Source organism: Chenopodium quinoa, unplaced genomic scaffold, assembly GCF_001683475.1.
Source record: "Chenopodium quinoa cultivar QQ74 unplaced genomic scaffold, ASM168347v1, whole genome shotgun sequence".
NCBI classification, from domain to species: Eukaryota; Viridiplantae; Streptophyta; class Magnoliopsida; order Caryophyllales; family Amaranthaceae; genus Chenopodium; species Chenopodium quinoa.
In genome coordinates this window covers 36,149-63,187 of record NW_018745438.1, presented here as the reverse complement: position 1 = coordinate 63,187, position 27,039 = coordinate 36,149, and the positions used below count along the sequence as shown (strand labels likewise).

Here is a 27,039-nt window from a genome sequence, read left to right as displayed (position 1 = left end):
CAAGGGCTGGTATCTGTTTATCCCTTAAGCTTAGTAATTTTTTCATGTTGTTGACTTTTATGTAATTAAAGATTTCATGTGATTTTATTGCCCTTAATACTCTCCTTGGATTGTGACTTAGGTTCCTGTGAATAATATTTTATACTTTCTATGTTTGCAAACTTTATGTGGTAGTAGACTAGAAGGAATAGATTAATTGATTAAAGTCCATACATGGTACAGTCCATGGTAATGCAAACTCTCTAATCAATCTCCATACATGCATTTCAATCTACTTAGCATTGTGTGTGTATTTTCCCCATTATAATCAAACACTTTAATCAATCTGTATAAATGCTCATTTGAATCTACTTAGGCACAACGTCTTATTGTATCTTTGATTTTATAATTATGTATGTATGAGTGTGTGTAAATTGATTATATGGAATGGAAGTGGTGAAACTGTTAGTGTATATGTCATTTGGTGTTGGATTAATAAGTTAATTTGCAATATGAGCAATGTGTAGCTTAAATTGATTATATAAGAGTAAGGTAACAAGTAAATTTGCTTATTTGAAGGTGTAGCTTCAATTGTCAGTAAGAAACGTGTCACACTTCGGTAACACAACTTTAAAATTGTTTGGCAGGAGGGAGTGGTCAATATAAACACTAGGATCAAGAGGTTCTACCTTAAGAACACCGGACACCGGAGGAAGCTCAAGTTTCGTGTTCAGGGCAAGTTAGACACACCACTTTGCCGCCTCTTCCACATCTGGGGAGATAAGACACATGTTGATCCGACTGACTTAGTCTTCTACCACGACGATAACGTGCTGTGCACCCTAAACACCATAAGGGAAGCGGGAATTCTGAATGGTGACAAAGTTGTTGTGGCTCCGTTTGGGGACGAGCACCGTTAATGTGTCAGCAGATTTGGATTGTGATTGGCAACAGGAATTAAGGCCTTCGATGTTATTTAATATGCACTGTTTTATGTCTTTTGCTATTATCTTTAGATGCGGCCACTTCTTTTGTTTGTAATATAGTTAAGCAGTCGTTAGCGTAGCTAATGAACTTGCTTTTAGTGGTCGCACAACCAAGACTTTTGTTGTCCTTTGTTGACTGTCTCTGAACTACTGAGTCCATGTCTTTTGTGACTTTTGTTGTCCTATGTTGCCTGTCTATGAACTCCTATTAAGTCGATGTCTTTTGTTGTCCTTGAGTATCATGACTTTTTATGGTAATTGCACTTTTTATGGACTCCATCGTTTGTTGTCTTGAATTATGGTTTGTTATTGCGGAAGCCTTGAATTCTCTAGGGATAACTCCTTATTTGAACTAATATCAATGTGGTAGCACACATACATAACTAAGACTTGTACATTAGAATGTACAATAGCTATCATACATAACTAAGAGTTGGACATAGAACAAACCTACTACCACACACAACATATAGTTGGACAAAGAACAAACCACACATAACTTAGTGTTGGACAAAGAACAAACCAGTAGTTAGCCAAGTTGGAAGGGAAAACAATCAGGCCCAACAAAACATACAGGCCCAACCTATATGCATAGAATAGAATTGGACAAACACCTAACCTGTATATGGGCAATTATGAAGGGAAAACATTAAGGCCCAACAAAACAAACAGGCCCAACCTATATACAAACAATCCTATAAACCAAATCAGTACAACATTACACATATGCTAGGTGAAAGCAAGTCATCAAAGGCACCTCCCTGCAAGTCAGAGTGCATATTAAGATGTAGGCGGTGCTTTGTAAATATATAAATATATTAAGCATTAATGTGCATGATTGATATGGGGGAGATGTTCAAAAGTAAAAAGTCAAGGTGATGATTGCGATATTCTAACTCAATTTCTTAAAAACAAATCTCAATATGATAGAATTTTTTGTAAAAAATACTATTAAAAAAAAATGAAATGCTAATTAGTAACTGAAACCTTATACTTTTAAAATTGGCGAAGAGCACAAGGTACTTGCAGTATGCTTAGAGTAAAGATTCACGTTACTTGCAGTATGCCTAAGTACGAATTTAAAATAAGCATTTAGGCCTAAAATATGTTCTGTTTTGAGTATCCAGTAAGAAAGGACCAGGAGGATCTAATGGCCACATGCGAATATGGAATTATACACAAACATTGTTCAATGTAGTTAATTAAAAGAGGCTTTAGCAGCTGCCCCTGTTGACAGAATCGACCACCAATAGAAATTCATAGTTCCAGTATTTCAGCCACATAAAAATACAAATTAGTGCAAAACAACTTTTACACCGTTTAGACAATTTGGAAGGTCATTACACATTTAATCCACTAAGAAAATTATTTATACTCAACCTGTTTCTGAATAATAAGCCACCTTTATTATTTAGATTGTCCCAAAATAATAGGCCAATCTCTAATTTTGTTAAGTTAAGCAATCCTATTCTCTCATAATTTCACACAAAAAGTAATATTAATCTAAGCTCGACTACTACGAGCACATCTTCATGTTTGTCTGACATTCGTAACAATTTCACAGAAAGAATGAAGGGCTATTGTTGTGTAACTTTTCACGAAAATTTCCTTTCTACTACGAGCACTACCTTTTCACGACAAGGAAAGTCTCAGAAGACCAGCTACCATAAACAAGTTGCTAAACTTTTATTGTTAGACTTGCAAACCTAAATTACAACCAATTAAGAGAAATATCTAAAAAAATTAAGTCAAACCAACCTCTACCTAGTACCCAGCTGCACAAATTAAACAAACAAACGCACAACTACCATAATGACACCCAATTAATTAGATTGTGGAACGTACCGTCAGGTAAATCTTTATTCCGTCTCCACTGGCTCTCTATGTGATCCCCAAAGCAAGTGTAGCAACACCAGCAGAGTATTTTCTCAAAGAATAAACCACTATGTTATTGCTAGGATTCACCTGAAGGAACTTGTTTCTGATAGTAAACCTTTACAAACTGATAAAAAAAAGCATGAATCTCATATTTAAAATGAATGGCAACACATTAATTAACTAATTCTTAACACTGTCATCACTTGCAAATTAGATCAAGGGTTCTAATGGAATTAATGACAGCAGTAGTAAGAGTACCAACAACAACCCAGACATAACCAAGGTCACAACATACTGCCTACATACCTCAAGGGTTGTACAACTAAATTGTTATTAATTCAAAATACAATACACTTCACACCTTTTCCCAGACCCTCAAGTGAGACATACAACAACGTGTGTATTAAAAGGTGTCAGAGGGACCAGACCATCCCAGACCATTTCTCATAAGAATGTCATCACCACCCACAGCATCGTCTTCAACAAAATCGTAATAGTTCTCAATGGTGTTCTGTTGTTGGAGGACTTGTGTCCTTTTCCTCTTAGCTTGCAACAATAAAAATGAAATTATTTAAGAAACAACACTTGGTTGGACATATATTTAAGACTGCGGTCGGTTCACTTACTGGTAGCTTGACTGCAGTTGGTTGCTGGACAGCAGGGTCCATCTGAGTTCCAGCAATGTTTTTTCCTTTTTTCACACTGTTTTTCTTGTATCCCGTCTCTGCAAGAGATTTATGCCTTGATCCCTTAGGTCTCCCTCGAGGCTTCTTCCTGGATATAGGATCCTTCACTGCTGTTTGTAAACTGGTGTTCCCTTCTTCCACCTCAGGCTTAGAAACTGACCCATGGGTGTCAATTGCCTAAGGGATGTTTGACCCAATTTCTGAGGATTGTAACAGATTCCTTGGCATGGGGGAAAGACATGGCTGACTTGCAAGAAACTTATCTCTGCTAGCCTGAACTTCCAAAGGAAGTTTTTGCATAGATTGCGCAACTAGATCGACTGTAGCCTTGTCCTGAACAGAAGAAGCAAGGTCACAAATGGACAGGAACTCTGCCATCAAGTTATTGTAAGTCTGAACAGCCACATTCTCAGTGGGATCGTGGTAAGCCACCTTCACCCGAGTATGTTTCCTACTTACGTCTTTTCGCCAGCGCCGGAGAACATATTTGGGTGGAATATCAAACACCAAATTTTTATCATAGACTCGGATGACATGCCTACATAGAATCCCGAATGTTTCAAACTTCCTACAATCACAAGAGACCTCCTTTGTAACTGTATTAAAGAGTACAGAATAGAATCTCCTCCTATCAGTGATCACCTCTTCACTCTCGCCTTCGGGAATGATCCAAACCCTGTCTTCAAGTAGATATTGAATAATGTTCCCTCCCAAATCACGCTCTTCCCTCCCGGAGCAATGCATGAGTCGACAACACTCAATTTGAATCTCCTGGAACTTTGTATCAGTGTAAATCTCATGGAAGAATTTCTCAACAGATTGACCTCCGAATAATGAGTAGGTAGTTCTATCCTTTTGATTCTTCTCTGCATTCTCTTCTTCGATAAGGTCCACTTACAAGACGTCTACGATATTTCCCACACCTAGCATCTGCCTCATTCTCAGCTTTCACACGCCTAGCCATGGCCCTTGTGTACTTCTCCGGAAATTCATACAGCCTTGTTTTCCGATTAACAAACCCGTCGAAGAAACTATTTATGCTTTCGACCCTTTGCGTTGTCTTCATACCCGCCCAAAAGTGTTCTTTCATAAAAGCTGGGACCCACATATGCCTTTCATCATACAAATCAGATAACCAATCATTCTCCTCTAGCTTATAGGTGGTCATTAATTCTCCCCATCTACGCTCAAATTCACCAACGGTGAAGCTTTCATATATGAGGGTCTTCAGTGGACTCTTAAAATCTACATAGCTAAATCATGTGCAAACATGGAATTATGCAAATACTTAGAACAAGATGCCCAAAATGCGTGCAGGGCATTTTAAATATAACACAGTACATATATGTTCTGCCTTGCAACAGGGCTACTCATTACCAGCATGTGGACATGTTTCATTAATTTAAATATAACACACCATTAACAAAAGAAGATAATCAACTCAGTAATACTTACTACCAGCATATAACACAATTACTTAAATAAAAAAAATCCATCCCTCCCAAGACTTCACTGATATAAAACAATACAAAACAACAATAGAGGGGTTGGAGAGGGGGGGGGGGGAGGGGGTGGTATGATTTCTATGATGCAAGCAAATCACAAGAATTCAGAGATATGCTACACCAACTGTTTTCACCCATAAATTAGAATGAAATAGCACAAAAATATAAAACTAAGTCAGAATGTATACTTACTGTTCACAATTCCCCAACTTGTCTGGGATTTTCCTCATTATGTGTCAAATGTACCACCGATGGCATGCATTAGGCATAACTTCTGCCAGAGGCTTCCGCATAGCTGCTGCTTGATCTGTCAAAATTGCACCCGGTTGTTTGTCACCCATGCATGATAGCCATTTCCTAAAAACCCAAGCAAATGTGTCTGAATCCTCGTGTGAAACGAGGGCACATCCCAATAATATCGATTGGCCATGGTGATTAACGCCTACGAAGTTGGCAAACGGTAGCTCATACTTGTTTGTTATATAAGTGGCATCAAAGCAAACCACATCGCCAAATTCTTCATAATCAACCCTACTACGAGCGTCAACCCACATTACGTCCTTCAACCGGCCTTCACCATCTAATCTGTGTGCATGATAAAAATTCTGATTATCCGCTTGCATCTTATCAAAGTAGGCCATCATTGCAGTTGCGTCACCACCTTCCATTTTCAACCGCTTCTCCTTGTAAATTTCATGTTGTAGGTCTTTTACACTAGGAAGGTTATCCTCCCCAGTCTCAGTAGCTATACAGCCATGTGCTTGCCTTACAGGAACACCTTCATCATAGAAATTCATTAGTTGCCTCCTTACATTGGAGGTATACTTCTTCATTCGATATTCCTTCACCAACTTAGCATCACTTGGTTTGGGGGTATGGTTATCGTGTTCGGTTTTCACCTTCCTTATAACCCACAGCCCATAATTATCAATCCCCGCATATAACATGGCACCACATTCACATTTCTTAGATGTCCTTTTGGCACGCTGCAGTATATCTTCTTCAATTTCACCGTTAACCACACCACCAGTGCCACACATCTCCATTGCCTTGGCCCTTTTCTTGGCCTCCCTCCTTGCCCTCATATCAGGTGGGCCCCAACACTCACACTTCCATGTGGCACCTCTCATCTCCTTTTTATTCTTCGAAAAATGCAGAAGAAACTCTAGTTACTCCAAAGCCTTTCTGCTATGCATATTCCTTGTAGTAGGTTTCTACATCTTCAAAGGATTTAAATACCATTCCTAACTTAGGAGACTCAACATAGGAGTACATGCTCACCTGGTTGGTTGACACAATGGTCTCCACAGTCTCAATGGTTTTAACTGGAGACAAGGCAGCTAGTCTCTTCTCAGCAGAGTTTGGTACAGTCAGTTGCATACATTCCATATAGGGGGGTTCATCACCAGCAACACCACCATAAGATATGACTTGCCCCCCCTCAAAAACAGAGGATGACTCTCAAATGGATCACACATTATGCCTTTGCCTTTGTCCTCAACAGGAACAGACATTATGGCTTTCTCAACATGATCAGACATTATGGCTTTCTCAACATGATCAAACATGAAGGCTTTCTCAACATGATCAGACATTTCTTTAACAACAAAACTGCAATCCAATTTCAATACAAATATCACATAAATCACTCCAAATTTAAACCACCACACAAAATACAACATAAATCCCCATGAATATCACATGAAATATCCACATGAATATCATATACACAAATTATCAAACACAAAATATCACATGAAGAATCAGTCAACCATCATATACACAAAATCCTCGCCCATTAACACCAAATCATTACCCCAACTCCCATATCCTCAACAATGACAAAATGCCCCCACATCTAATCAACCGATTATTAGGACTGTAAGGGCTTATATCAGCTAGGGTTTATGAAATCTACCAATAAATTATACCTGTAACTGCAGCAACGGCGCTCCAAAAACCTCTCCGTACCGGCGACGCTACAACATTATGGATTGAAGCTCCATCTTTGAATTTCGCCTCAGCCACCCTCCCTCGAATTTTGCTGGAGATTGAAGAACTACAGCTGAAGAGAAATAACAGAAATTACGGTTTTTGGCAGAAGATGAAATTGGAAAAATGAAAGTCAAAACGGGGTCCAAAATTAAAGTTAACCATTGACTGAGGACACAGTTAAGTGCCAACACACCACAATTCAATAAAATAATAAAAGAATTCAGCGAAGTTGTTATATTTGCGTTTTTGCCACTATATTGACGCTGATTGTCAATATCGCATATTAACTGGGCAGCGCTCGTTTTTAAAGGCCTCCATCCCTATTTCCTACCTCACTGAGTTATTTCATTGAAGCGCACTCAACGTTCTCCATTGGAAGCGTTCTCCGTTGTTGTATCCCCCATTGAAGCAGCTGCTAAGGTGAGTTGTTTGTTGTTGTTATCATCATATCAATTTCACAATCTAGGGTTTATATTTGATCTTATCTAATTTAATTATCAGTGCTCTAAGTTTAGGGTTCGTAAATTCTTAGATTATGAAATATCATAACCAAAATTATGAGATTGTTGAATCAAATATCCCTAAAATTATGCCCTGCCTTAATTGTAACAGGTAAACCTTGACATTTAGATTAGATTGGGGATTGTTGAGGGGGTTTTGGGAGTGATATCAATGAGCTCTAGATCGAAAAATTTTCGTCGTCGAGTAGGTGATGACAATGAAGATAATGAAACTAACGGTAGTGGGGATCCATCTAAAACTCCCACAAAACCATCTTTGAACAAAGCTGCAGCTTCTAATAACAAACCGAAGAAAAGCCACCAAAAGCTTCTTAGTTTTGCTGAAGATGAAGAAAATGAGACCCCATTTTCTCGGCCGCAAAAATCTTCCTCATCCCGTCTTTCCAAGTCCAGTTCCTCTCATCATATTACGTCTGTCAAGGATCGTCGCGGGTCTTCCTCGACTTCACTTCCCTCCAATGTCCAACCTCAAGCTGGCCAATATACAAAAGAAGCCCTCCTTGAGCTGCAAAAGAATACCAAAACCCTTGCTAGCTCTAGGTCGAGACCGGCAGCATCAGACACGAAACCTACTTCTTCCTCAGAGCCTGTAATTGTTCTCAAGGGTCTTGTCAAACCAGTTCTAGAAACTGGGAGTGCTGGTGATGAGTTCAATGAAGACAAACCTTCAAGAAAAGAAGAGACGAGGGAGAAGGATATGGATATCCTAGATCAAGCAACAATTAATGCTATACGGGCAAAGAGGGAGAAGCTTCGTCAATCACGGGCTGCAGCACCAGATTATATATCATTGGATTCTGGAAGCAATCATGGAGCTGCTGAGGGGTTAAGTGACGAGGAACCAGAATTTCAAACTCGAATTGCAATGTTTGGTGAGAAGATAGATGGTCCTAGAAAGGGTGTATTCGAGGATGTAGATGAAAGACCAGATCGTGCTGGACAGAGTAGTCTGGAAGATGATGACGACGATGAGGAAGAGAGAAAATGGGAAGAGGAGCAGTTTAGGAAAGGTCTGGGAAAGAGAATGGAAGAAGGACCTACCGAAGTTAGCAGAAATGCATCATCTATTCAACCTCAAAGTTACATGTACGCATCACCAATTTCTCATTCATCTGTTGCCAGTATTCCTGCTGGGATACCCAGCATTGGAGGGGCAATTGGTGGTGTACAGGGTGCTGGAACAATGTCCATATCTCAGCAGGCTAAAATTGCCAAACAAGCTTTTCAAGATAACTTGAAGAGACTTAAGGTATGTGTAATTTTTCCCTATATTATCTTTTTTTTTTTCAAGAAACTTGTTTAGGTATTGTGGAAATTCTAGATTGTAGTCAGGGGTGGAGATGTAGAGAGAAAAATGTGGGCGGATGACTATCTGAGACCCAACTCAAGGTAAAAAGTAGAGAACTTGTATTTGCTAAAGAGGAATAGGGCAAGTAAATCAGGACACCCAAAAAGAATGGAGCAAGTAAATGGAACAAAAGAAGTATTACACGGACAATATATTTTCTTTCTTTTTACATTGTTGTTATGAATATGTGCTCATATATACATGTAATATAATATGACAATTATGACCATAACCCCAACCATTCCTCATCACAAATGAACACTTGCTTGTGTTATTGTTTTACTCCTAGGGAAGTTAGAAAAGTGAGAGTATTCATCTTAGACTCGTCATCTTTTTTATTTTTTTATTTAGTATAGATTGTGATCCTATAGCTAAGAGGCATACCTGTGCTCATAGTTTTTCCACCTGATAATTGATGAATTTTATTTTGAACTTATTTGAAAACCTTGATTGATAATAATATACTTTGGCTCAAGGTGGAGAATGAAACATCCATTATCTGGTAAAGAATTTCCTCCATCTGCTTAAGAAAAGATAATTGTATTTTAAATTTAGATGTTGTCCTTACATTTTATGTGAAGAAGTGATTCACACGACACATGTTTAGATTATTTGTCACATTTTTTTTCATGATAGTTGCATCTGCAGCTTGGGTAGTTTAACAAACTCCAAATAGGAGTGTAGGATGGAGCTATGGAAGGTTTTGTATGTGCTTACTTTTTTTTCTCCTTATTCCCCCACCTCCTTTTCTCTTTGTCCACCCTACCCTTGTATGAGCTACTCAGTTAAGTGTGAGAGTATGTTAGAGCTCCCTCATACCTTCGAAGTTGAGAATTTTTTCCTCACATTGTCCCTAGAGTCCTATGGGTTTGACTACCCATGGTTTCTCTTTGGATTTGATTTTCAATATTTAGCCTTCGGTTTCTCATAGGACTGCTTCTCATCATATCATAAAAAAAGAAAGAAAGAAAAGGAACTAGAGATGCTGATAGTTTGGGATCTTCTACATATATATGTTAATCTGGATTACAGTTTTTGTGGTCTAGTCTTATTTTTAACTTGATGATGTTCTATTCTGTAAAAAACTGTAAATACTGGTTGTTATATGCTAACTATCAGTAATGTGCATCAAGCTGTAAAAGGACTTTTTTTTTTGTTAAAGAGCAAACGTGTGGTGTTATGCTGCTTTGGACCCATGATTATATCAATCTTTTCTGTAACTCTAGCTTTAAGTGAAATTACTTAAAAAGTAGAATTTGTCTCTTTCTGGTATGGAAAGTAGTTGGAGTTTTAATGAAATCAAAAAACGGGTGGTATTTTTGCTGAATCATGAAACATGAAGTCATGATGGCCATTTGTAAGGACTGTAACCCTGGTGTAATTTTGTTCTGCATTACGGGGATGTTAGGCATCTGTTTCCACACACCTTTTACGCCTGTGGACATAATAACGCTGCAAGTTTTCGTTCTTTGGCTTGTTGTGTTCTCATATGTTTTGCTTGATTTCTGCTCCCTTTCTTTGTTTTTAGGAAACACATGAGAAAACCATGACTTCGCTGGCTCGTGTTGATGAAAGTTTGTCTGCATCACTAACGAATATCACTGTGCTTGAGAAGTCTTCATCTGACGCTGGAGAGAAATATGTATTTGTGCAAAGACTTCGTGACTTTGTTTCTGTCATATGCGACTTCTTGCAGGTAGGATAATATATTATAGTATCTGATTCCCTGCATTAATATCCCAAAGAGTTACTGGTGATTAAATGAAAATTATGAAGTAATAAATCTTGTAAGATGGGAATAAATTTTTTTATGTTTCAACTTACTACTGGAATGACTTCACTGCATCTAAAGTGACATTAAATCTTAGATTTACCTAAGATGAATATCTTAATCTCAATATTCATGTTGAAATTGTGGCTTCATTTAACAAGGACTTTGTTATGGACTGACTTAGTATTTTCTGATTTAAAGACTAATTAAGAGATTAAAAACTTGATAATTTAGATTAATAGTGGCAGAATGTGGGTACAAAAGGATAGATTAATAGCTTAAGGCTATCACTCTCTTGATAACTTTAGGTTATCACTCTCCTAGTAACTTGAGGTTACTACTCTCAACATTTTTCCTCATAATTCACATGCCATCCTACTGCATATAATATCCCTGTTTATACTAAGGTCAAGTGACTACTACCCTAAAAGCATTAGACTTCCCAAAATACCCTTCCTAATGTTGGTCTATTACATTACCGGCCCCTAAACTTCCACCTTGTCCTCAAGGTGGATAATAATGAGCTCTCGATTCTCGGCAAAAGTAATGATCTCTCAAAGTTGATGAAGGAAGAGAATGACTTTTGAGAGTGGAAAGAGTGGGCTGCATGTAAAGTGGAGTGGTGAGTTGGGCAGTGAGAATAGGAGAAAGAAAACTAGGCCTTGAGTCATTAAGCCCATTTGTTTGTCTTTCTTTAACACAGAAAAAGACTGTGCGTTGGCCATCTGTTTTGTTGGAAGCATGTGACTCTTGGCTGAATGCCTTTGCAATATCTCCAAGGTGTATTACTATAATACCCTTACTAACATTTTTCAAAATTGGCTTCCTCCACAAGCCAAAGAAAATTTCAGTCAACCTTCTGCCAAAAGCTGCTTCTCTGCACACTTTAAGAACCCACCAAGTAACCAGTCAAACCACTCCCCTAGAAACCTTACTCCTGCTCCACCTCCGGCCAAACACCCGTCGCCGGTAAAACCATTTGAGAAATCACACCCTTTGTGCTGGGTTCCGATCCGGGACCACCACCGGACCCGCTGCAATCAGCACCGCCCTTCTCAAAAATTCCTCCTATCCCACCTTTTTCTCTGGCGACCCAACAGCCGAGACCACCTGCGGTCCTTTGTTCACGCACCCCACAACCCGGGCCACCACCTCACCCACACCCGAAGCCAGCTTCGTCTTTTTTCAGGCCACCACTAGCGGCGGTCTTACCACCACTCTCAACTTTTCCGGCTAAAACTCCTGGACCACCACCGGAACCACATCCTCCAGCACCACCCCTCTCGAAAATCCCCCCACCCCCGTAGATGTCAGCGAAACTGCTGTGCCTCATCCCACCCAAACCACCTTCAAAAATGGTCACCCTTCCATCCAAACCCCTAGCATCAGCAAATCCACCTTGGCCTCCACCCTTAAAACCATCACCGAAATCACCCGCAAACACCGGTACCTTGAGTTCACGCTGCTTCCAATGGTCGCCTCCGTCGCCGGTCCACCCACGTTGTTCATTTTTGCTATTATCTTCCTCCGGGTCGAAGAATGATGGAATTGATTTCACCACCTCTTCCTCCACCACCTCCGAATCTGCTTGACTACCTTCTTTCTCCATATTAATGGTAGAAAATCCCAGATTTTTTTGAAGGTTTTTGATGATTTCTTTTGTGATTTCTTCCACCTTCTCTGAGAGTGTTTGAGATTCCTCTTTCCCTTCCTCATTTGGCCGCCACAACCAAGAATGTCGAAGCAGCCAATTCTTTAATTCTTGCCAATCACGAAATGGTTGCCATCGGTTTTCATGTTCGAACTCTTGTAATGCTCTGCCAACAAGTCCAATGATGGCAGCCTTCAATTTCACCTCCTCATTTAACTGGAAAAAATGGAAGGAGTCCTCAAGTTGAAGGACCCAGTCTTCCAGATTTCTCCCATTGAACTCCGGAAGTTGAAGCTCGCATCGGACTCTTCGCTCTTCCTTGAGATCCGAAATTCCCTGTTCTCTCTTGCTGGAAATGTGTGCATACTCATCACAAATACATTTCTGCATCAGTTGCGTTACACTCTTTTCAACAGATTCAAAGACCATTTTTTTTTTTTTTTTTTGAGGTATTCGAAGGTGGCTGTTTCCGGCAGCGAAAGGCCCAGAAATAACCGCTCTGGTACCAATTGTTATGGACTGACTTAGTATTTTCTGATTTAAAGACTAATTAAGAGATTAAAAACTTGATAATTTAGATTAATAGTGGCAGAATGTGGGTACAAAAGGATAGATTAATAGCTTAAGGCTATCACTCTCTTGATAACTTTAGGTTATCACTCTCCTAGTAACTTGAGGTTACTACTCTCAACATTTTTCCTCATAATTCACATGCCATCCTACTGCATATACTATCCCTATTTATACTAAGGTCAAGTGACTACTACCCTAAAAGCATTAGACTTCCCAAAATACCCTTCCTAATGTTGGTCTATTACAGACTTTTAGGAGGGTATTGCTTGGGCTTTTTGTTGATGAAGATAGTCATTAATATAAATGCAGCTTTTACAGAGGTATATGATAAAGGAAAGGGTAGTATATGTATCTCTTCATCATATTTGAGGTATCTGGTGTCGTCTAGGTTTGGGCAAAGACTATTGCATCAATGATTTGCAATCTCAATAGTTAGTAGTGTTGACAAAAGTTGATCCTCTTGGATTCTAACCCATCTAATAAATTGAGCTAACTTGAATTGCCCCGTTAAATAAATGTGACAGGTTAGGGTGTTATTTCGAGTCCGAAATCATGTATGAATTATTTACTTGTTTAGCCCTTATACGTATATATTCCCAAAGTATTATATTAATAAATGTTAACCTAGAAAATATGTACTTCCTCTTTTTTTAAATAATCGCATCATTTAGTATGGGCACAAGATTTAACAAAGAGAGTAAAAGTTGGGGAAAGTCAAATATGCTCATGTGATGCAAACAAATGAGAGAGAAAAGGTGGACTAATAATGGTTGTTATCACATGTAAACATGGGTAGTTAGGGTATTTTGTGTGTGAACATAAGCAAAAAGTAAATAAAACATACCAAATAAGGAAATGGTGCAATTAATATGTAATTTCGGAAAATGGTGGAGACTTGTGCATTTGATTTGTTTATATATAATGATTTGAATAAAAAGATAATCATAAATACAAGGGTTAAACTATGGAATCCCCCAAACAAATAGGTTTGTTTAGGCTAGAGTTTTCCAACCCATTTAACAAAACGAATTGAGTTTGCGTCAGGATTTTCAGCTCTTATACTATCAACTCAAACAGATCCATGGATGTCTGTAGAAATTGACATAATCCCATCTTGTTTTGTCAGGCCTAATTATAGAGGGTTATTTTACTTTCAGATCTCTCCTTTTTTTTTAATTATTAAATGGGGTAATGAATGGCTGCTCTCTGCGGTTGGGGTCAGTTTTTGATGAGGGCATTATTTGCTTAGCATTTGCAGCTTGCTCTATCATGCTACAATACGTTCGTCAGAAGAAAGGTTATCAGGCTATGGAAAGGGGTTCCAATAGTAAATACAAAAGAGAAATAAAGTGGATATAGAAGGAACTGAGAGATGAATTTGGATTAAGATTGGATTTTTGAGGCTGGCAGTGCATTAAGGTTTTTATTTTATACATGAAGTATTAAAATTTAATTTAAATAAATTTCATGTAGGTCACTACTAAATCAGGATGTTTTGTAGCACTAAATTGACTAGAAATGTAGAACATGGGGGACCAGACAAACACCTTATTCAAGTTACTCTAACAACTGATGTGTTCTACTATGGTTCTCAAAGCAATTATTCTTTTTTGTTTGTTTGTTTGTTTGTTTTAGGTGATAAATCACAACTGAAAGAATCAAAATTTTTGGCTGGTTTAATAAGCCAAAGAAAAAGATAATACTTGGGCCCTTTTTTAGCTGTAGTACTCCCTGCGTCCCATTATTAAGTGCCCGTTTCTCATATATCATGGGTTTTAATGCGCATGATGTATAAAAAGCATGTGTGAAGTACATTGGACATACTCATAAAAAATAAAAAAAATTGTTTTCTAGTGGAATTAAAAAACACGTGTAAAGTACATGTGGGCGCCAATTTTTTAAAGGGTATTTAGGAAGTTAGTTATGTTAAAAGGTATAAAGTGGGTGGTATGTAGGTAATTATAAATGAAGCAAAAATAGAAGTAGGCACTTAATTTTGGGACACCCAGTTAGTAAAATAGACACTTTATAATGGGACGGAGGGAGTTATATTTTGTATCTGGTAAATTCGATGAACAATCCTAACTGTTGCAAATTTGCGATTAAAAAAGGAAAACCAAAAGCACATCTTATTGTTTAATAGTGATTTGTAGTTACAGGGCCTATCCTTATTCCTTAACAATCAAACAGAATTGAAATTGTGGCTAAGATTATGTCATTTACATATGATTGTGAGCTATATACTCTTGGTGACAACACCAAAGGTGGTGTCACCCATATCATTGAGTAATTTTTCTAAAACTCGAGTGACTCTCAAGAAATTAATTTTAGATTTCAGCTACTCCAAAATGTCATAAGTTGGAACCTGAGATCTTGACGAGTGGATCTTGTTTAAGATAACCACCAAGTCTTAATATGAGTGCTGAAGAGGAGGTGGCTTACAAATTATTCCTCCTTAAGGAAGAAATTGCAATTATTGTTAATGAAAAAGTATCTTTGAAACATTAGCTGCTGCATGTTTCTGTCTAATTTGGTGAACGGGTCTATCTTTCTCTACAACATTTTACCACTGAATATATCTGCATGACTTGTTATGTATTGACATGGAATAAGAATAAGTTGGTTGTTTAATTGGAGAGAGTTTGTGTTGTTGGTCATACTTTTTTGTGTTTTTAAGAGTTAACTAGGGTGCATTGTGCGCGCCATAGCTAGCAATATCCGGGAAGCTTTTTCGGTTTGGCCCTACATCTTAAATTTAGTTGCTAGTAGCATTAACTAATGTAGGAAAACATGTTACAAATATTGTTAGGGGTATAAATGTCCGCACACTATTCTTAAGAGTTTAAAAACAAGATCTAATCAACATTAATGGGGGCAATTAAGTAAATAAATATTTTAGAGGGTATAATTGTCAAAGCACTATTCATAAGAGTTATCTCATACTTTTTAAAAGGTAGGGATTTATGAGAGTTCCCCATAAAAACGCTAAAAAGGAAGAAATATAAATAGTGTGTTTGTTTGCTTGTTGTATGGGGAGCGGGGAAGGGAGGGAGTGTTGCTATATTTACTATTGTGGAAATGAAGAGGAGGAGTTGCTTGGTTGGGAAGAGATTATGGACTTATGGTAATTGAGTGTATTAGAAGATTCCAAACATCCACGTCAATTCCCCTTGCTACTATGCAACACCCATTGCAAGTTTGACTAAGCCTAACCATTGTTGGGACCAAGATTATGCTTAGTTTTAAAAAGCGCGCTGTTGAGGCGCAAGGTGCTGCGAGGCGCAGGGAAAATCGCCTTAGCGAAAGACGGCGTAGTGGGGTCCAAAATGCGATAGAAAGCGCGCGCCTCTTACCGCCTCAACCAAGGTGCATCGAGGCAAAATAAATAATGCCATAATCTGATGGTAGGATGGTTTTTTTTATTTTTCCTTTGGGGGTATTGCTAATTGCAGTTCCAATTGAGGGACAACTGTAATTTGGGATTTTAAGACCAATTAATTAAAACAGTGCTTATTTTTGTTACTTCTGAAGTTTGTTTTTAAGATATATTTTTCTATTCAACAAATGAATGCCTACTTCTGCTTCTCAGTTACCTTTTCCTGCTTCTCTGGCACCAACATATGTTCGTTTTTACTTTTGTGATCCTCCATTTTGATGTATTCTAGCTAATTTTGTCGCAACTTTTCAGCATAAAGCTCCTTACATAGAGGAACTTGAAGAACATATGCAGCAACTACACAAGAAACGTGCTTTGACTATCTTTGAAAGACGAGCTGCTGATAATGATGAGGAAATGGCAGAAGTGCAAGCAGCTGTTGATGCAGCTATGTCAGTTTTAGGGAAGGGTGGTGGCAATGCTGCTACAGTTGCTGCCGCCACTAATGCAGCACAAGCTGCAGCTGCTACCATCAAGCAACTAAAAACCTTTCAGGTGAAGTACGATGAATATGGTAGAGATGAAAATTTGCAAAAGCGTTTGGATATGGCTCGGAGGGCTGATGCTCGACAGCGTAGGAGATCTTGTTTAGATATTAAGAGAATGTCATATGTTGGAAATGACAACTCCTATCCAATGGAGGGTGAATCTAGCACTGATGAGAGTGACAATGAGAGTGAAGCTTATAAGTCAAATCGTGATTTGCTGCTTCAGACAGCTGCAGAAGTGTTCAGTGACGCAGCTGAAGAATATTCTCAACTTTCTTCAGTCAAAGAAAGATTTGAAAGGTGGAAGAGATTGTACTTGGATAGTTATCGTGATGCTTATATATCATTGAGCATTCCATCTATCTTCTCTCCATATATGAGATTAGAGCTGTTAAAGTGGGACCCTCTCCATGAAGAGGTTGACTTTTTTGACATGAGATGGTATGTAAGTACCCACTTTTCTCTGGCTGATTGCGGTATTGGTGGGTTAAAAATAATGTTATTTCCTTTCATGCTGGGCCATATGCTCCATATCTCACTTGATAAAGCTTATAATTTTCTCCAGCTGTTTTGTCTCGTAGTTTTGTGCATCTCTTATAGGTGTTATATTGTTTTTGCAGGCATTCTCTACTCTTTGATTATGGTGTTCCAGAAGATGGAAGTGGCTTTAGTCCTGATGATGCAGATGCTGATCTAGTCCCTGGATTAGTGGAGAAGGTGGCACTTCCCATATTGCATCATGACATAGCTCACTGCTGGGATTTGCTTAGTAGTAGAGAGTCAAAGAATGTCGTTTCAGCAACCAACTTAATCATCCACTACATTCCTGCCTCAAGTGAAGCCCTCAAGGAACTTATAGCTGCTGTTCGTACTCGGCTAACTGAAGCAGTTGCGAATCTTGTGGTACTTTAAAAACATGCACAAACTTTTAGCATTAATGTGCGATGTGAATGTTACTGTACAATGAGATGTTTACTTTTTTCTGATGTTTTATAGGTTCCTACGTGGAGTACAGTTGCTATGAAAGCTGTGCCAAATGCTGCAAGAGTTGCAGCATATCGGTTTGGTGTGGCAATTCGATTGATGAGGAACATCTGCATGTGGAAAGATATACTTGCTTTGCCGGTTTTGGAGAAGCTTGTTCTTGATGAACTTTTGGGTGGAAAAATACTTCCGCATGTTCAAAGCCTTATTCCTGATATTCATGATGCAATTACTAGAACCGAGAGAATAATTGCTTCACTAAATGGGGTGTGGTCCGGTGCAAGTGTTACAGCTGCACGCAGGTAATCTTCTGATGCCATAGGCTTGTGTAATATCTTAAAAATTCTTTGCTTGGATGTAGTGTCTTATCTACTCTATCCTATTTTCTATCTCTTGAAGGTGGAAATGTAGGCTTTTACTTTAAGATTGAGTATCCCTATTTTATGTGCTTTTTTGTTTGATATTAATTATCCCAAGCTTTACTCATCTTCATACACTTATCCCAAGTTTTGGTGGGTCCTTTTCATAAAAGTCTTAGGTATTACTTCTATGGCTTTGGTAGGTCTTCATAGGTGTGTAGTATACTCCATCTGTTTCGTAATAATCGCGACACTATCCTTTTGTGTTTGTTTCATAATAATTGTAATACTTCCTTATATTGTGTGGATAGTGGACCTATAACTATTTAATTATCTCTCTCCCGCAAACCCCACTTGCACATATTTTTCTTTCCTAACAACCCCACATACACTATTTTTTTATAATTATCTGTCCTAACAATTAAATATATCCCACTAAATTATAAAATTCCTCCTTTGGTCCCTACCTATATTTTTCCTAAAGTTTAATGCAATGCCTAGTATTGCGATTATTGTATAATGGAGGGAGTGTTGGATGATAACATTTGTTTTTATTTTAAGATGTTCCTCCTTAAGCTTGGGAATATTCTTGAATAATCATAAACTAGGATTATTTCATAGTAAAAATTTATTCTAATAATCCAACTTTTTGTTGGTTCGTTGATAATTATCCAATTTTTAATTGGAAAAATTGCAAAAAATAATACAACCTTTGGCCGGTTCTTTTTTAATAATATAACCTTCCGATTAATATTACAACCTTTGGGGGGTGTCAATTTTAAACAAGACAAAAAACTTATAACCTACTAAACCGGTTACCCATGACACGTGTCGTCAAATAATTGGATAAATTTTAAATTTGATTTTTTAATGATTAATTTTATATTTTTTTTTAAAAAAAGAAAACAAAAAATAAACCCCTTTTAATCCCAAAAACCACCACGACATCCCCTTCCCCCGTCGAACCAACGGCCTCACATTGCAGTAACCTAGACCACCATCGTCACCAATTCGCACATCACAACCACCCTCACCGCTGCAGCAACCACGCCACCGCAGCCTAGCTCTGCTTCTCTACCTCACAGCCCGCACACACTGAGCCGTATCCTGCTCAATCACCTCACGCTACCACCAACAACCACCAGCCATCTCCAATTCACAAGCCCGCAATTAGAGCAGCAACCACCAATCACAACCGCACCAAAAACCGCCCAACCACTGCAATCCAAACCGCAGCAACCTGACGACATATGCGCACCTCAGGCAGCCCCAATCTCTACCGATTTCGCCTCAATTCGAAGAACCTATGGCAGCTAATTAAGCCCCAATTTGATTTGGTGCTGCTCGGTGTGGGGATTATCTGTGTTTGGGAAAGGAAAGGGGTCAGTTTCTTGGTGTTTCGATGGGTTTTGTGGTGGCAGCAGGGATTAGGGTGTGTTTCGTGGTGGTTAGGAATGGAAGGGGGTTGATTTTGTGTTGCTTAGGGGAGGTTCCTGGTAGGGAGCGGTGTAAGCGGAAATTGGGTGAGTTAAGGGGTGCTTTGGTGGTTTTCGTGGTGGTTGCAAGGGTTAGAATCTCGGGGTGGTGGTGGTTGATTGCCATTGATATGGGGAAGGAGGAGCAGAGAAGTTAAAAAAAACAAAATCAAGTTCAACAAATAATAAAACAACACGTGTCTCATTAACTTGTAAAAAGAGGTTACCATCCAGTTTTTGCCTATTAAAAATGAACACCCCTCAAAGGTTGTATTATTAGAAAATAATTAAAAGGTTGTATTATTAAAAAAGAACTGGTCAAATGTTGTATTACTTTTTACTATTTTTCCTTTTTTTTTTTATTTTTTTATTTTTTTATTTTTAATTTATTTTCTAATAATCCAACCTTTTATACCCATGATCTAATGAAATTGACCATAAGTAAAGGGGTCATGTTTGCTTAATAAGGCTTCACTCACTTAGTAAAATGAATCTATTGAATGTTAAGGCGCCTAGCACAACAAAGTGTCTTTGTACAGCACTACAGCTTCATGTGTAAAACATAGAACATCTTGGCAAAATGTCTAATTTTTATTTATTTTTGTTAATTATTTCCTCCGTTTTTTTATTGACACATATTCCTGTATGGGATATATGTTTTTAGTTGACACGTTTATCTTTTTGGTAAGTTTTGTGATGTTAAATTCCTATATTACCCTTACTTAAACAACAGTGATGCTCAAGTTTCTCATAGTAAGAAACAAAATTTGTTTCTCACATGGCATTTTCATAAATAAACCAATAAGTTTATTCAACTTTATTCAATTGTGAAGCCCACAATAATGAAAAAATTGTTGATTTATTCACGAAAATGCCCCCATGAGAAACAAATTTCGTTTCCAATATGAGAAACAGAGAATTTCCCTTAAACAACTCCACCCCACCCCTCCCACATCAAATTCATTTTCTAACTTTTGTACTCCCCACTCTTCAATTGAAACATTTTCATCGTCATTTTCGATTAACCACTACTTCCTCCTCAACTCCCTCACTCCTAATCATTGGCATTTCCACCATCCCCATGCTTCCCCTGTCTCCCTCTTTTCTCAACCCTCAACGCAGCCCTACCCAACGACATTTATCACAGTCGAACCATGGTGGCAGGAGGTTTTTCATATGGACAAATTTTTTACTTACATGCCATTGATTTTGTGAAAAATACTCATGACGGTGGTCCGTGGAGGTTGTGATTTTTCTCTCTCCCTTCTTTTCTTTGTTTCAATCCTTGGGGATGATGGTATGGGGCACTTGCAGATATGGCGTGGAATACTGGAATTCTTCATTTTTTTATTTTTGAACTAGTAATTTTAGATCTTTTTTTGTTTTTGTTTGTATAATACTAGGTCCTAGTAGTTTCTAGAGTTGATTTTTTTCCCCACCAAATTTACGTTGTATATGAATCGGTTATAGTTTTATGGTGATGTAAGTGACAGTGGCAGTCAAACGGGGGTGGTGTGGCTCTCAGACATTTGGCAAAGGGGTATTATTGTCTTTCACCATCCTTTGATGCACTTAATTAATATGGAGCCAAAATAAACCGTTGTCAATTAAAAACAAACGGAGGAGGTACTATTCTTTTCCGGTTGCGGCCTTTTTACAAGCTCATATTCTCTCCTATTATGCTTCATCCGTTACAAAATAATTAATCTATAGCATGTTGGACTCATTGTTTAAGGAAGCATAAAGAGAAAATTAGCATACCATTTTATACAAATAACTGAAAAGTCTCAATCTACTCTCTTATTGGTTCCTCTCAAAAAAAAAAAAAAAAAAAAAAAAAAAAAATTCCACTCTCTTAATGGTCTTGTAAGTTGTTATTTTATTATATTAAATACTCTGCTTACCAATCTTATCTCTTCCTAAACTTGTGTGCCAAGGCCCAAGGGGCTAAGGAATTATATTATGTGATAATGAATTATACATGGACTCCTAAGTTGCTTGGAATTATTGCCCACATTAAAACTGCGAAACCTAGCCATCTTGAATATAGATTAGGCATATTGAATATGTATTTTTATTTCTAAATTAACTTTTAAGCTAGGGCATTCCCTTGTCAACCATTTGTGAGATTAATTTTGAAAGCAATGTTGCAACTTGTTCGACATTTAAATGATTCATGCAGATGATGCATTAGACAGTTGTGACCTAGAACTTGATACCCATGTTATATATAGATGGCACCTAACAGTCTAACACACTAGAACCGCTTATAACCTTAGTTGCCTTCATCAATTGCATGAAACATTGGATCTGGAGAAATTTATTCTCTCCAAGGCTCATTAGTCCTCGAATGTATGCTAGTTGCTTTTCTTTCTCTTTTCGTTTCTGGGTGCTTTGTCTGCTATTCTATGAGTCATAAATCTGCTCAGGTTTTGTTTACCTATCCTCATTGGGTTTTTATATGTAGGTTATTGCTATAAAAGGTGGTTTTCTAGTGGGGGCTTGAGGGGATGAGAAAGCGATGTGATGAGAGTGGAAGTGACAGTCAGTACACAATGAGCTGTTTGAGTGCGGCAGGATCTGTTGGACAGAAATCCTTTGGGTTGATTAGTGTGGAAAGAACCATAGAAAGGACTTTAGGGGTAGTTATTAGTCATTTAGAACCATCTCCTTGGTATAATTTTTTACCACACTATTTCCCGAAGGTAACCATTTCCTAAGCATATACTACTCCCGTTACATATTATGTGCAACTTTTAGGTATTATTTGTGATATAAAAAATTCCAAAATCGCACATAATATGTTACAGAGGTAGTAGTAAGTGTTGGAAATATAGAATCAATGACCATTTTCATTACATGTTTGGTTTGAGGGGTTCAATTTATTACCCTTCCCAGCCCCCTTGGCAACAGTTAACATTACCCTCTGTTTTCCTCAAGCTAATAAGCCATAATTTGTTTCCATTTCCTTTCCTCTTAAATTAATATTCAACATGCTTGTAAGTTGTTTTGGTTCCATGCAATCAAATGCTGTGATACTCTTTGTGCGTTAAAGAACTTTGTACAGTCATCTTTTTGTTTGGTTTCAGAAAACTTATATTTTCATATATTATGATTGTCATGCAGTCACAAGTTGCTGCCGCTGGTTGATTTTGTGCTGAAGCTTGGGAAGACTTTGGAGAAGAAGCATGCATCAGGACTGCCGGAGAGTGAATCTGGTGTCCTTGCCCGGCGTCTGAAGAAGATGCTTGTTGATCTGAATGAGTATGATAAGGCCAGAGCAATTTTAAGAACTTTTCATCTCAAAGAAGCTCTGTAATCTTGTCTTTAGTTATCTAGGGCTTTAATACGCATGTTCAAGTTTTTTATTTCTCAGCTTTAAGGGTCCCTTTCCTTGGTGCTACAATTATTATCCTTTGTAAATCATATTTAATTTGTCATTAGAAGCCATAAAAAGTTGCAGCAAAACTGTCTCTTTGTTCCCTTTATACTTTAGTACAGTTTAGTGTAATGATTAATTTTCCCCTTATAAAGGTCCAATTTTGGAATCTTCTGCCTCTTGCTCTTCTTTTCTGAGTTGGGTTTTTTGTTTTTTTTTTTTTTTTTTTTTTTTTTTTTTTTTTTTTTTTTGTGATTGGAATGAACTGGGTTTTGCTTTTTTACTCTTTGATTTGCTCTAATTTTGGCTGATTTTACATCAAAAATGGGTGATTTTGTTGAGGTTTAGGGTTGATTTTGATGCAGAGTTGATTAGTAAAGAGTGTACGTTTGAGTCTGGGTTGAAATTTTTAGGTTTTGGTAAATTTGATTTGAAGGGTGCTTATTTGTGTTCTCTGAAGAAGGGAGCAAGTTACTGTCACTTTGATTTTTGGACTGATTGTGGACTGCATTGTGGAGCATGGTAATGGTTTCTCTCATCTTTGATTTCTGTTTCATTCTATATTATTCAATGCTTTGATATTATTGCTGTTATAATCCCGAATTAGCGGCCTCTTCGGGTTAGGAATATTAGAATTAGTGTTACGGCTATGATTACCAAAATTTATGTATGTAATATGTTTAGAATTTACCCTTACTGCCGCGTAGAGTGTCTGCTCTTCAGCATAAATTTTCTCAAGCGTGATGCAGTGCGCTCCAGGCTTGCAAGGTTCAGTTACTTCAGTAGGGGTGCTAGGCTCCAAATCATCCTTTGCCACTTGTAGTGATCTAGATGACAAGTTCAATGGAAGAGAACTCAATCTTGCAGAGTCTCTCTCCTTCCCTGAAGCAGATAGAAAAACACAACACAAGTATTATTAGCTGTTTTTTTCAGTGCAACTTGAATTGATAACTCATGATAGCTTACTAGAGATAAAACTAAATGCTATCAACGACAATGTTACAAAATTCCAAGAAAAAGGGTGCAAATTTGATTCTGAAAGGGACATATGTTACAAAAGAGTTAGGCTAAATTTTGGTGAATAGTTTGACCACTAAAACCTGTAAATATACATGAGAACATGGCATATTATAGTTGGTATCTTACGTTAGATGACCTTTGGAACTGCGTATCTATGTCTGGACATAAATTTATCTGTTTTATAACATAAGTGAATTCCAAGGTAATCTTTTATGACATTTTATGAGTGCCTATATTTGTATTAGTAGCTTGAAAGAATGATTTTGCTTGACTTTGATTAAGGACCACCTCTGGGGACTATATAATAAGATGGGTTTTCCATAGGAAAAGTAGGCAGCATAGTCAAATGCTTCCTAGTCATGGTTTAGGAAGTGAACCCAAATGGTTCTACTCTGAAATAGAAGCGTGCATAAAAAATGCAGTAATCAGAATAGCCAAACAGCCGAGTCTGGGTGGAGGAATAGCTGGATAAGTTTGGTTAAATAATTTCAGAAGTAGCTTGTTATTTGGAAAGATTAATAATTGATATTCATGGTACAGCAACCTAGGATCAGAATTTAATGCCTTAATTCACTGTCTAGTGAAGGCATTGACCTCTGAACGTTGCTAAGCTTTACAACAACAACAACAAAAAAAAAAAAAAAAAAAAAAGGGAAAAAAAAATGACGTGATGTGCAAATCAAAATTTAGCTTGCTCAAATAATTATTGAAACAAATAATTATTGTGCAAATCAAAATAAAGGCAGTAATTATTTTAAAAACGACGGCTTAATTCCCATTTTAATTCTTTCTTTGCATGATTGATTATCAAATGGATTCTCATTAACTTGTTAATTGTTCAAAGTGGATTTTTGTCCACAATAGACTTTATAATATCTTGTTCTTTATATGTGTGTTAGTGTAGTTGTAGAGTCCATTATCCATAAACTGACTTCGGCGTAGCTTAAGCATTAGACCGAGAACAATCTAACGTTACCGTTCTTTGTGTTTCGACTCCAAACTTACCACTAGACTTGTTTAGGGGTTAGTTTAGAATTATGATAAGTTTTGTTTGGCCGTGAGGAATTTAGTCAACGACCTAATTTCCCCACGTTCAAAATGGCGCCGTTGTCGGGGAACGGTGTCAATGTTAGATTGTTTTTGATTGCTTGAGTCTGTCTTTGTGTATACTTTCGTTGTGTATTTGTTTTTGTTAAGAATAAAAAATGGTATGTTTCTCATTTCCTCAATATAACAATGAGCCTTTTATGAATATTTCAATAGACTTGAGGGATCTCTTGATCATAAATGTTGTAGTCTTTGGGAGACTTGTGAGATTTGTTATTTTGGTTTGAATGAGCAAACTAGGGATATTGTTGAAAGCATGTATAATGGTGAATTTAGAGCATTATCAATTGACAGTGCTTGGGATTTTTATGTATGGTTTTCTAGGGATGTTTATAATAGGGGTAATCATGTTTCTAATATTGATGTGCAATGTGTCGATTCTTCTAATGTTAGCATGAATTCCCATGATTTGTCACATGATCCCATTAGTGAACCTAGAACAAATGATTACAACTCTATTTCCCCTATTTTTCATGATGACGAGGTGCATTCTAATGTTGATGAGCATGGTGTGTTTCAATATTCTTCATTATTTAGCATGCCTTCTTGTAATGTACCTTCTTTTCCCAATAATGAATCTTATATGCTTGATTGTGCCCCATCTCCCCATGGTGATGATTATACTCATCCTTCTGATGTTGATGCTTACAATCTTGGTTGTGATCCTTCTCCCCTTGTTAGCCCTCTATTTTCTTCATCTTGTGAGTCTCCTATTGATTATTTAGAATCCCTAATTAGGCGTGTTGAGATTAATTCTAATTTTAGGCCAAGTAAGGAGTTGTTTTTAAATTCTATGAGAAGTCAATTAGAGATGATGAAAAGGAGTGAGGAGCGTATTGAAGAGGTAATAAGGAGAAAGGAAGAGCTAGAAGGTCAATTGTCATCTTTGTTGCATGATCTTGAATTTTTCAAATCCTGTGTGTGTGTTGAGGATGATGATGACGATGTTTTTGTGCAATCAAAAGAGTGTGAGGAAGACATTAGTGAGCTTTTGAGTGTAGGAAAAGGAGTTGAGAATGAATTAAGTGATGATTTTGTGAATCCAAACCCCCTTTCTTATTTTGATGAAGTGCATGTTTGTGATTCCTTTCTTATTTTGATGAAGTGCATGTTTGTGATTCTTTTATTCATGAGTATTTGGACTCATTTGAGGTTATGTCCCATATATTTTTTAAGGTTCAAATGAAAAACCATAGCCTTTTGAGTGAGTTCATTGAGAATGCTTCATGGGAAAGAGATGAGTTTGAAATGAATTTGCATTCATTCATGCATGGTTTTGAGAGTTTGGGCTTTGGGATCTCTAAGAGGAATGTTTTTCATTGTTGTGATGGATAGGATGATGTAGTTTCTCTTGGAGATTGGATTTTTGAGGGATATGAAGTTCATGAGTGTCCATCTTTTGAAGATTTAATGATTGATTTCCATGCTCTTATTGATGATGTGAGGAATGGTGGTGAGGAAGAGTTCGTTTGTGAGACCATTGCTCCTATCCCCTCTTCTCATGTCCCTTTTTCAAGGAAATTTAACCATATCCCCTACTATCCTATGTCCGTCCCTTCTTTCGCCAAGGAGCCTATTGGGGATCCTCCTTATATTTGTGATATTCAAGCTCCCCAGTCGTTGATTATTGAGGAAAAGGGTGAATTTGCCACCCAAAAACATTTTGAGGAGAGTTTGCCTTCTTCTTCTTCTTCTTCTTCTTCTTCTTCTTCTTCTTCTTCTTCTTCTTCTTCTTCTTCTTCTTCTTCTTCTTCTTCTTCTTCTTCTTCTTCTTCTTCTTCTTCTTCTTCTTCTTCTTCTTTCTTCTTCTTCTTCTTCTTCTTCTTCTTCTTCTTCTTCTTCTTCTTCTTCTTCTTCTTCTTCTTCTTCTTCTTCTTCTTCTTCTTCTTCTTCTTCTT

General features: G+C 37.5%; 3 protein-coding genes across 5 annotated transcripts; 1 reads left to right on the top strand and 2 right to left on the bottom strand.

The window, feature by feature from the left end:
• Positions 1-2,994: 2,994 nt before the first annotated feature.
• Positions 2,995-7,228, bottom strand: LOC110713531 (protein FAR1-RELATED SEQUENCE 8-like). Of its 3 annotated transcripts, none has more exons than XR_002509973.1 (3): positions 6,966-7,228; positions 3,470-6,645; positions 2,995-3,389 (listed from the first exon to the last, which is right to left on the bottom strand). XR_002509973.1 is itself a non-coding variant. In XM_021891979.1 (3 exons), the coding sequence occupies exon 2, from the start codon at positions 6,162-6,164 to the stop codon at positions 5,271-5,273; it is 894 nt and encodes a 297-aa protein (XP_021747671.1). In that variant the 5' UTR covers positions 6,165-6,645; positions 6,966-7,228; the 3' UTR covers positions 2,995-4,782; positions 5,227-5,270. The 3 variants fall into 3 exon arrangements, 2 of the variants coding, with proteins under 2 accessions (XP_021747671.1, XP_021747670.1); XM_021891979.1 differs by having other exon boundaries at positions 2,995-4,782; positions 5,227-6,645; XM_021891978.1 differs by having other exon boundaries at positions 2,995-6,645.
• Positions 3,247-4,697, bottom strand: LOC110713532 (protein FAR1-RELATED SEQUENCE 6-like). Its single transcript, XM_021891980.1, has 4 exons — positions 4,428-4,697; positions 3,803-4,300; positions 3,470-3,706; positions 3,247-3,384 (listed from the first exon to the last, which is right to left on the bottom strand). The coding sequence occupies exons 1-4, from the start codon at positions 4,695-4,697 to the stop codon at positions 3,247-3,249; spliced, it is 1,143 nt and encodes a 380-aa protein (XP_021747672.1).
• An 87-nt stretch (positions 7,229-7,315) lies between the features above and the next one.
• Positions 7,316-23,192, top strand: LOC110713530 (transcriptional repressor ILP1-like). The gene is made up of 7 exons (XM_021891977.1): positions 7,316-7,449; positions 7,642-8,799; positions 10,427-10,594; positions 16,582-17,258; positions 17,438-17,720; positions 17,814-18,103; positions 22,762-23,192. The coding sequence occupies exons 2-7, from the start codon at positions 7,702-7,704 to the stop codon at positions 22,952-22,954; spliced, it is 2,709 nt and encodes a 902-aa protein (XP_021747669.1). The 5' UTR covers positions 7,316-7,449; positions 7,642-7,701; the 3' UTR covers positions 22,955-23,192.
• The last annotated feature ends 3,847 nt before the right edge of the window (positions 23,193-27,039 follow it).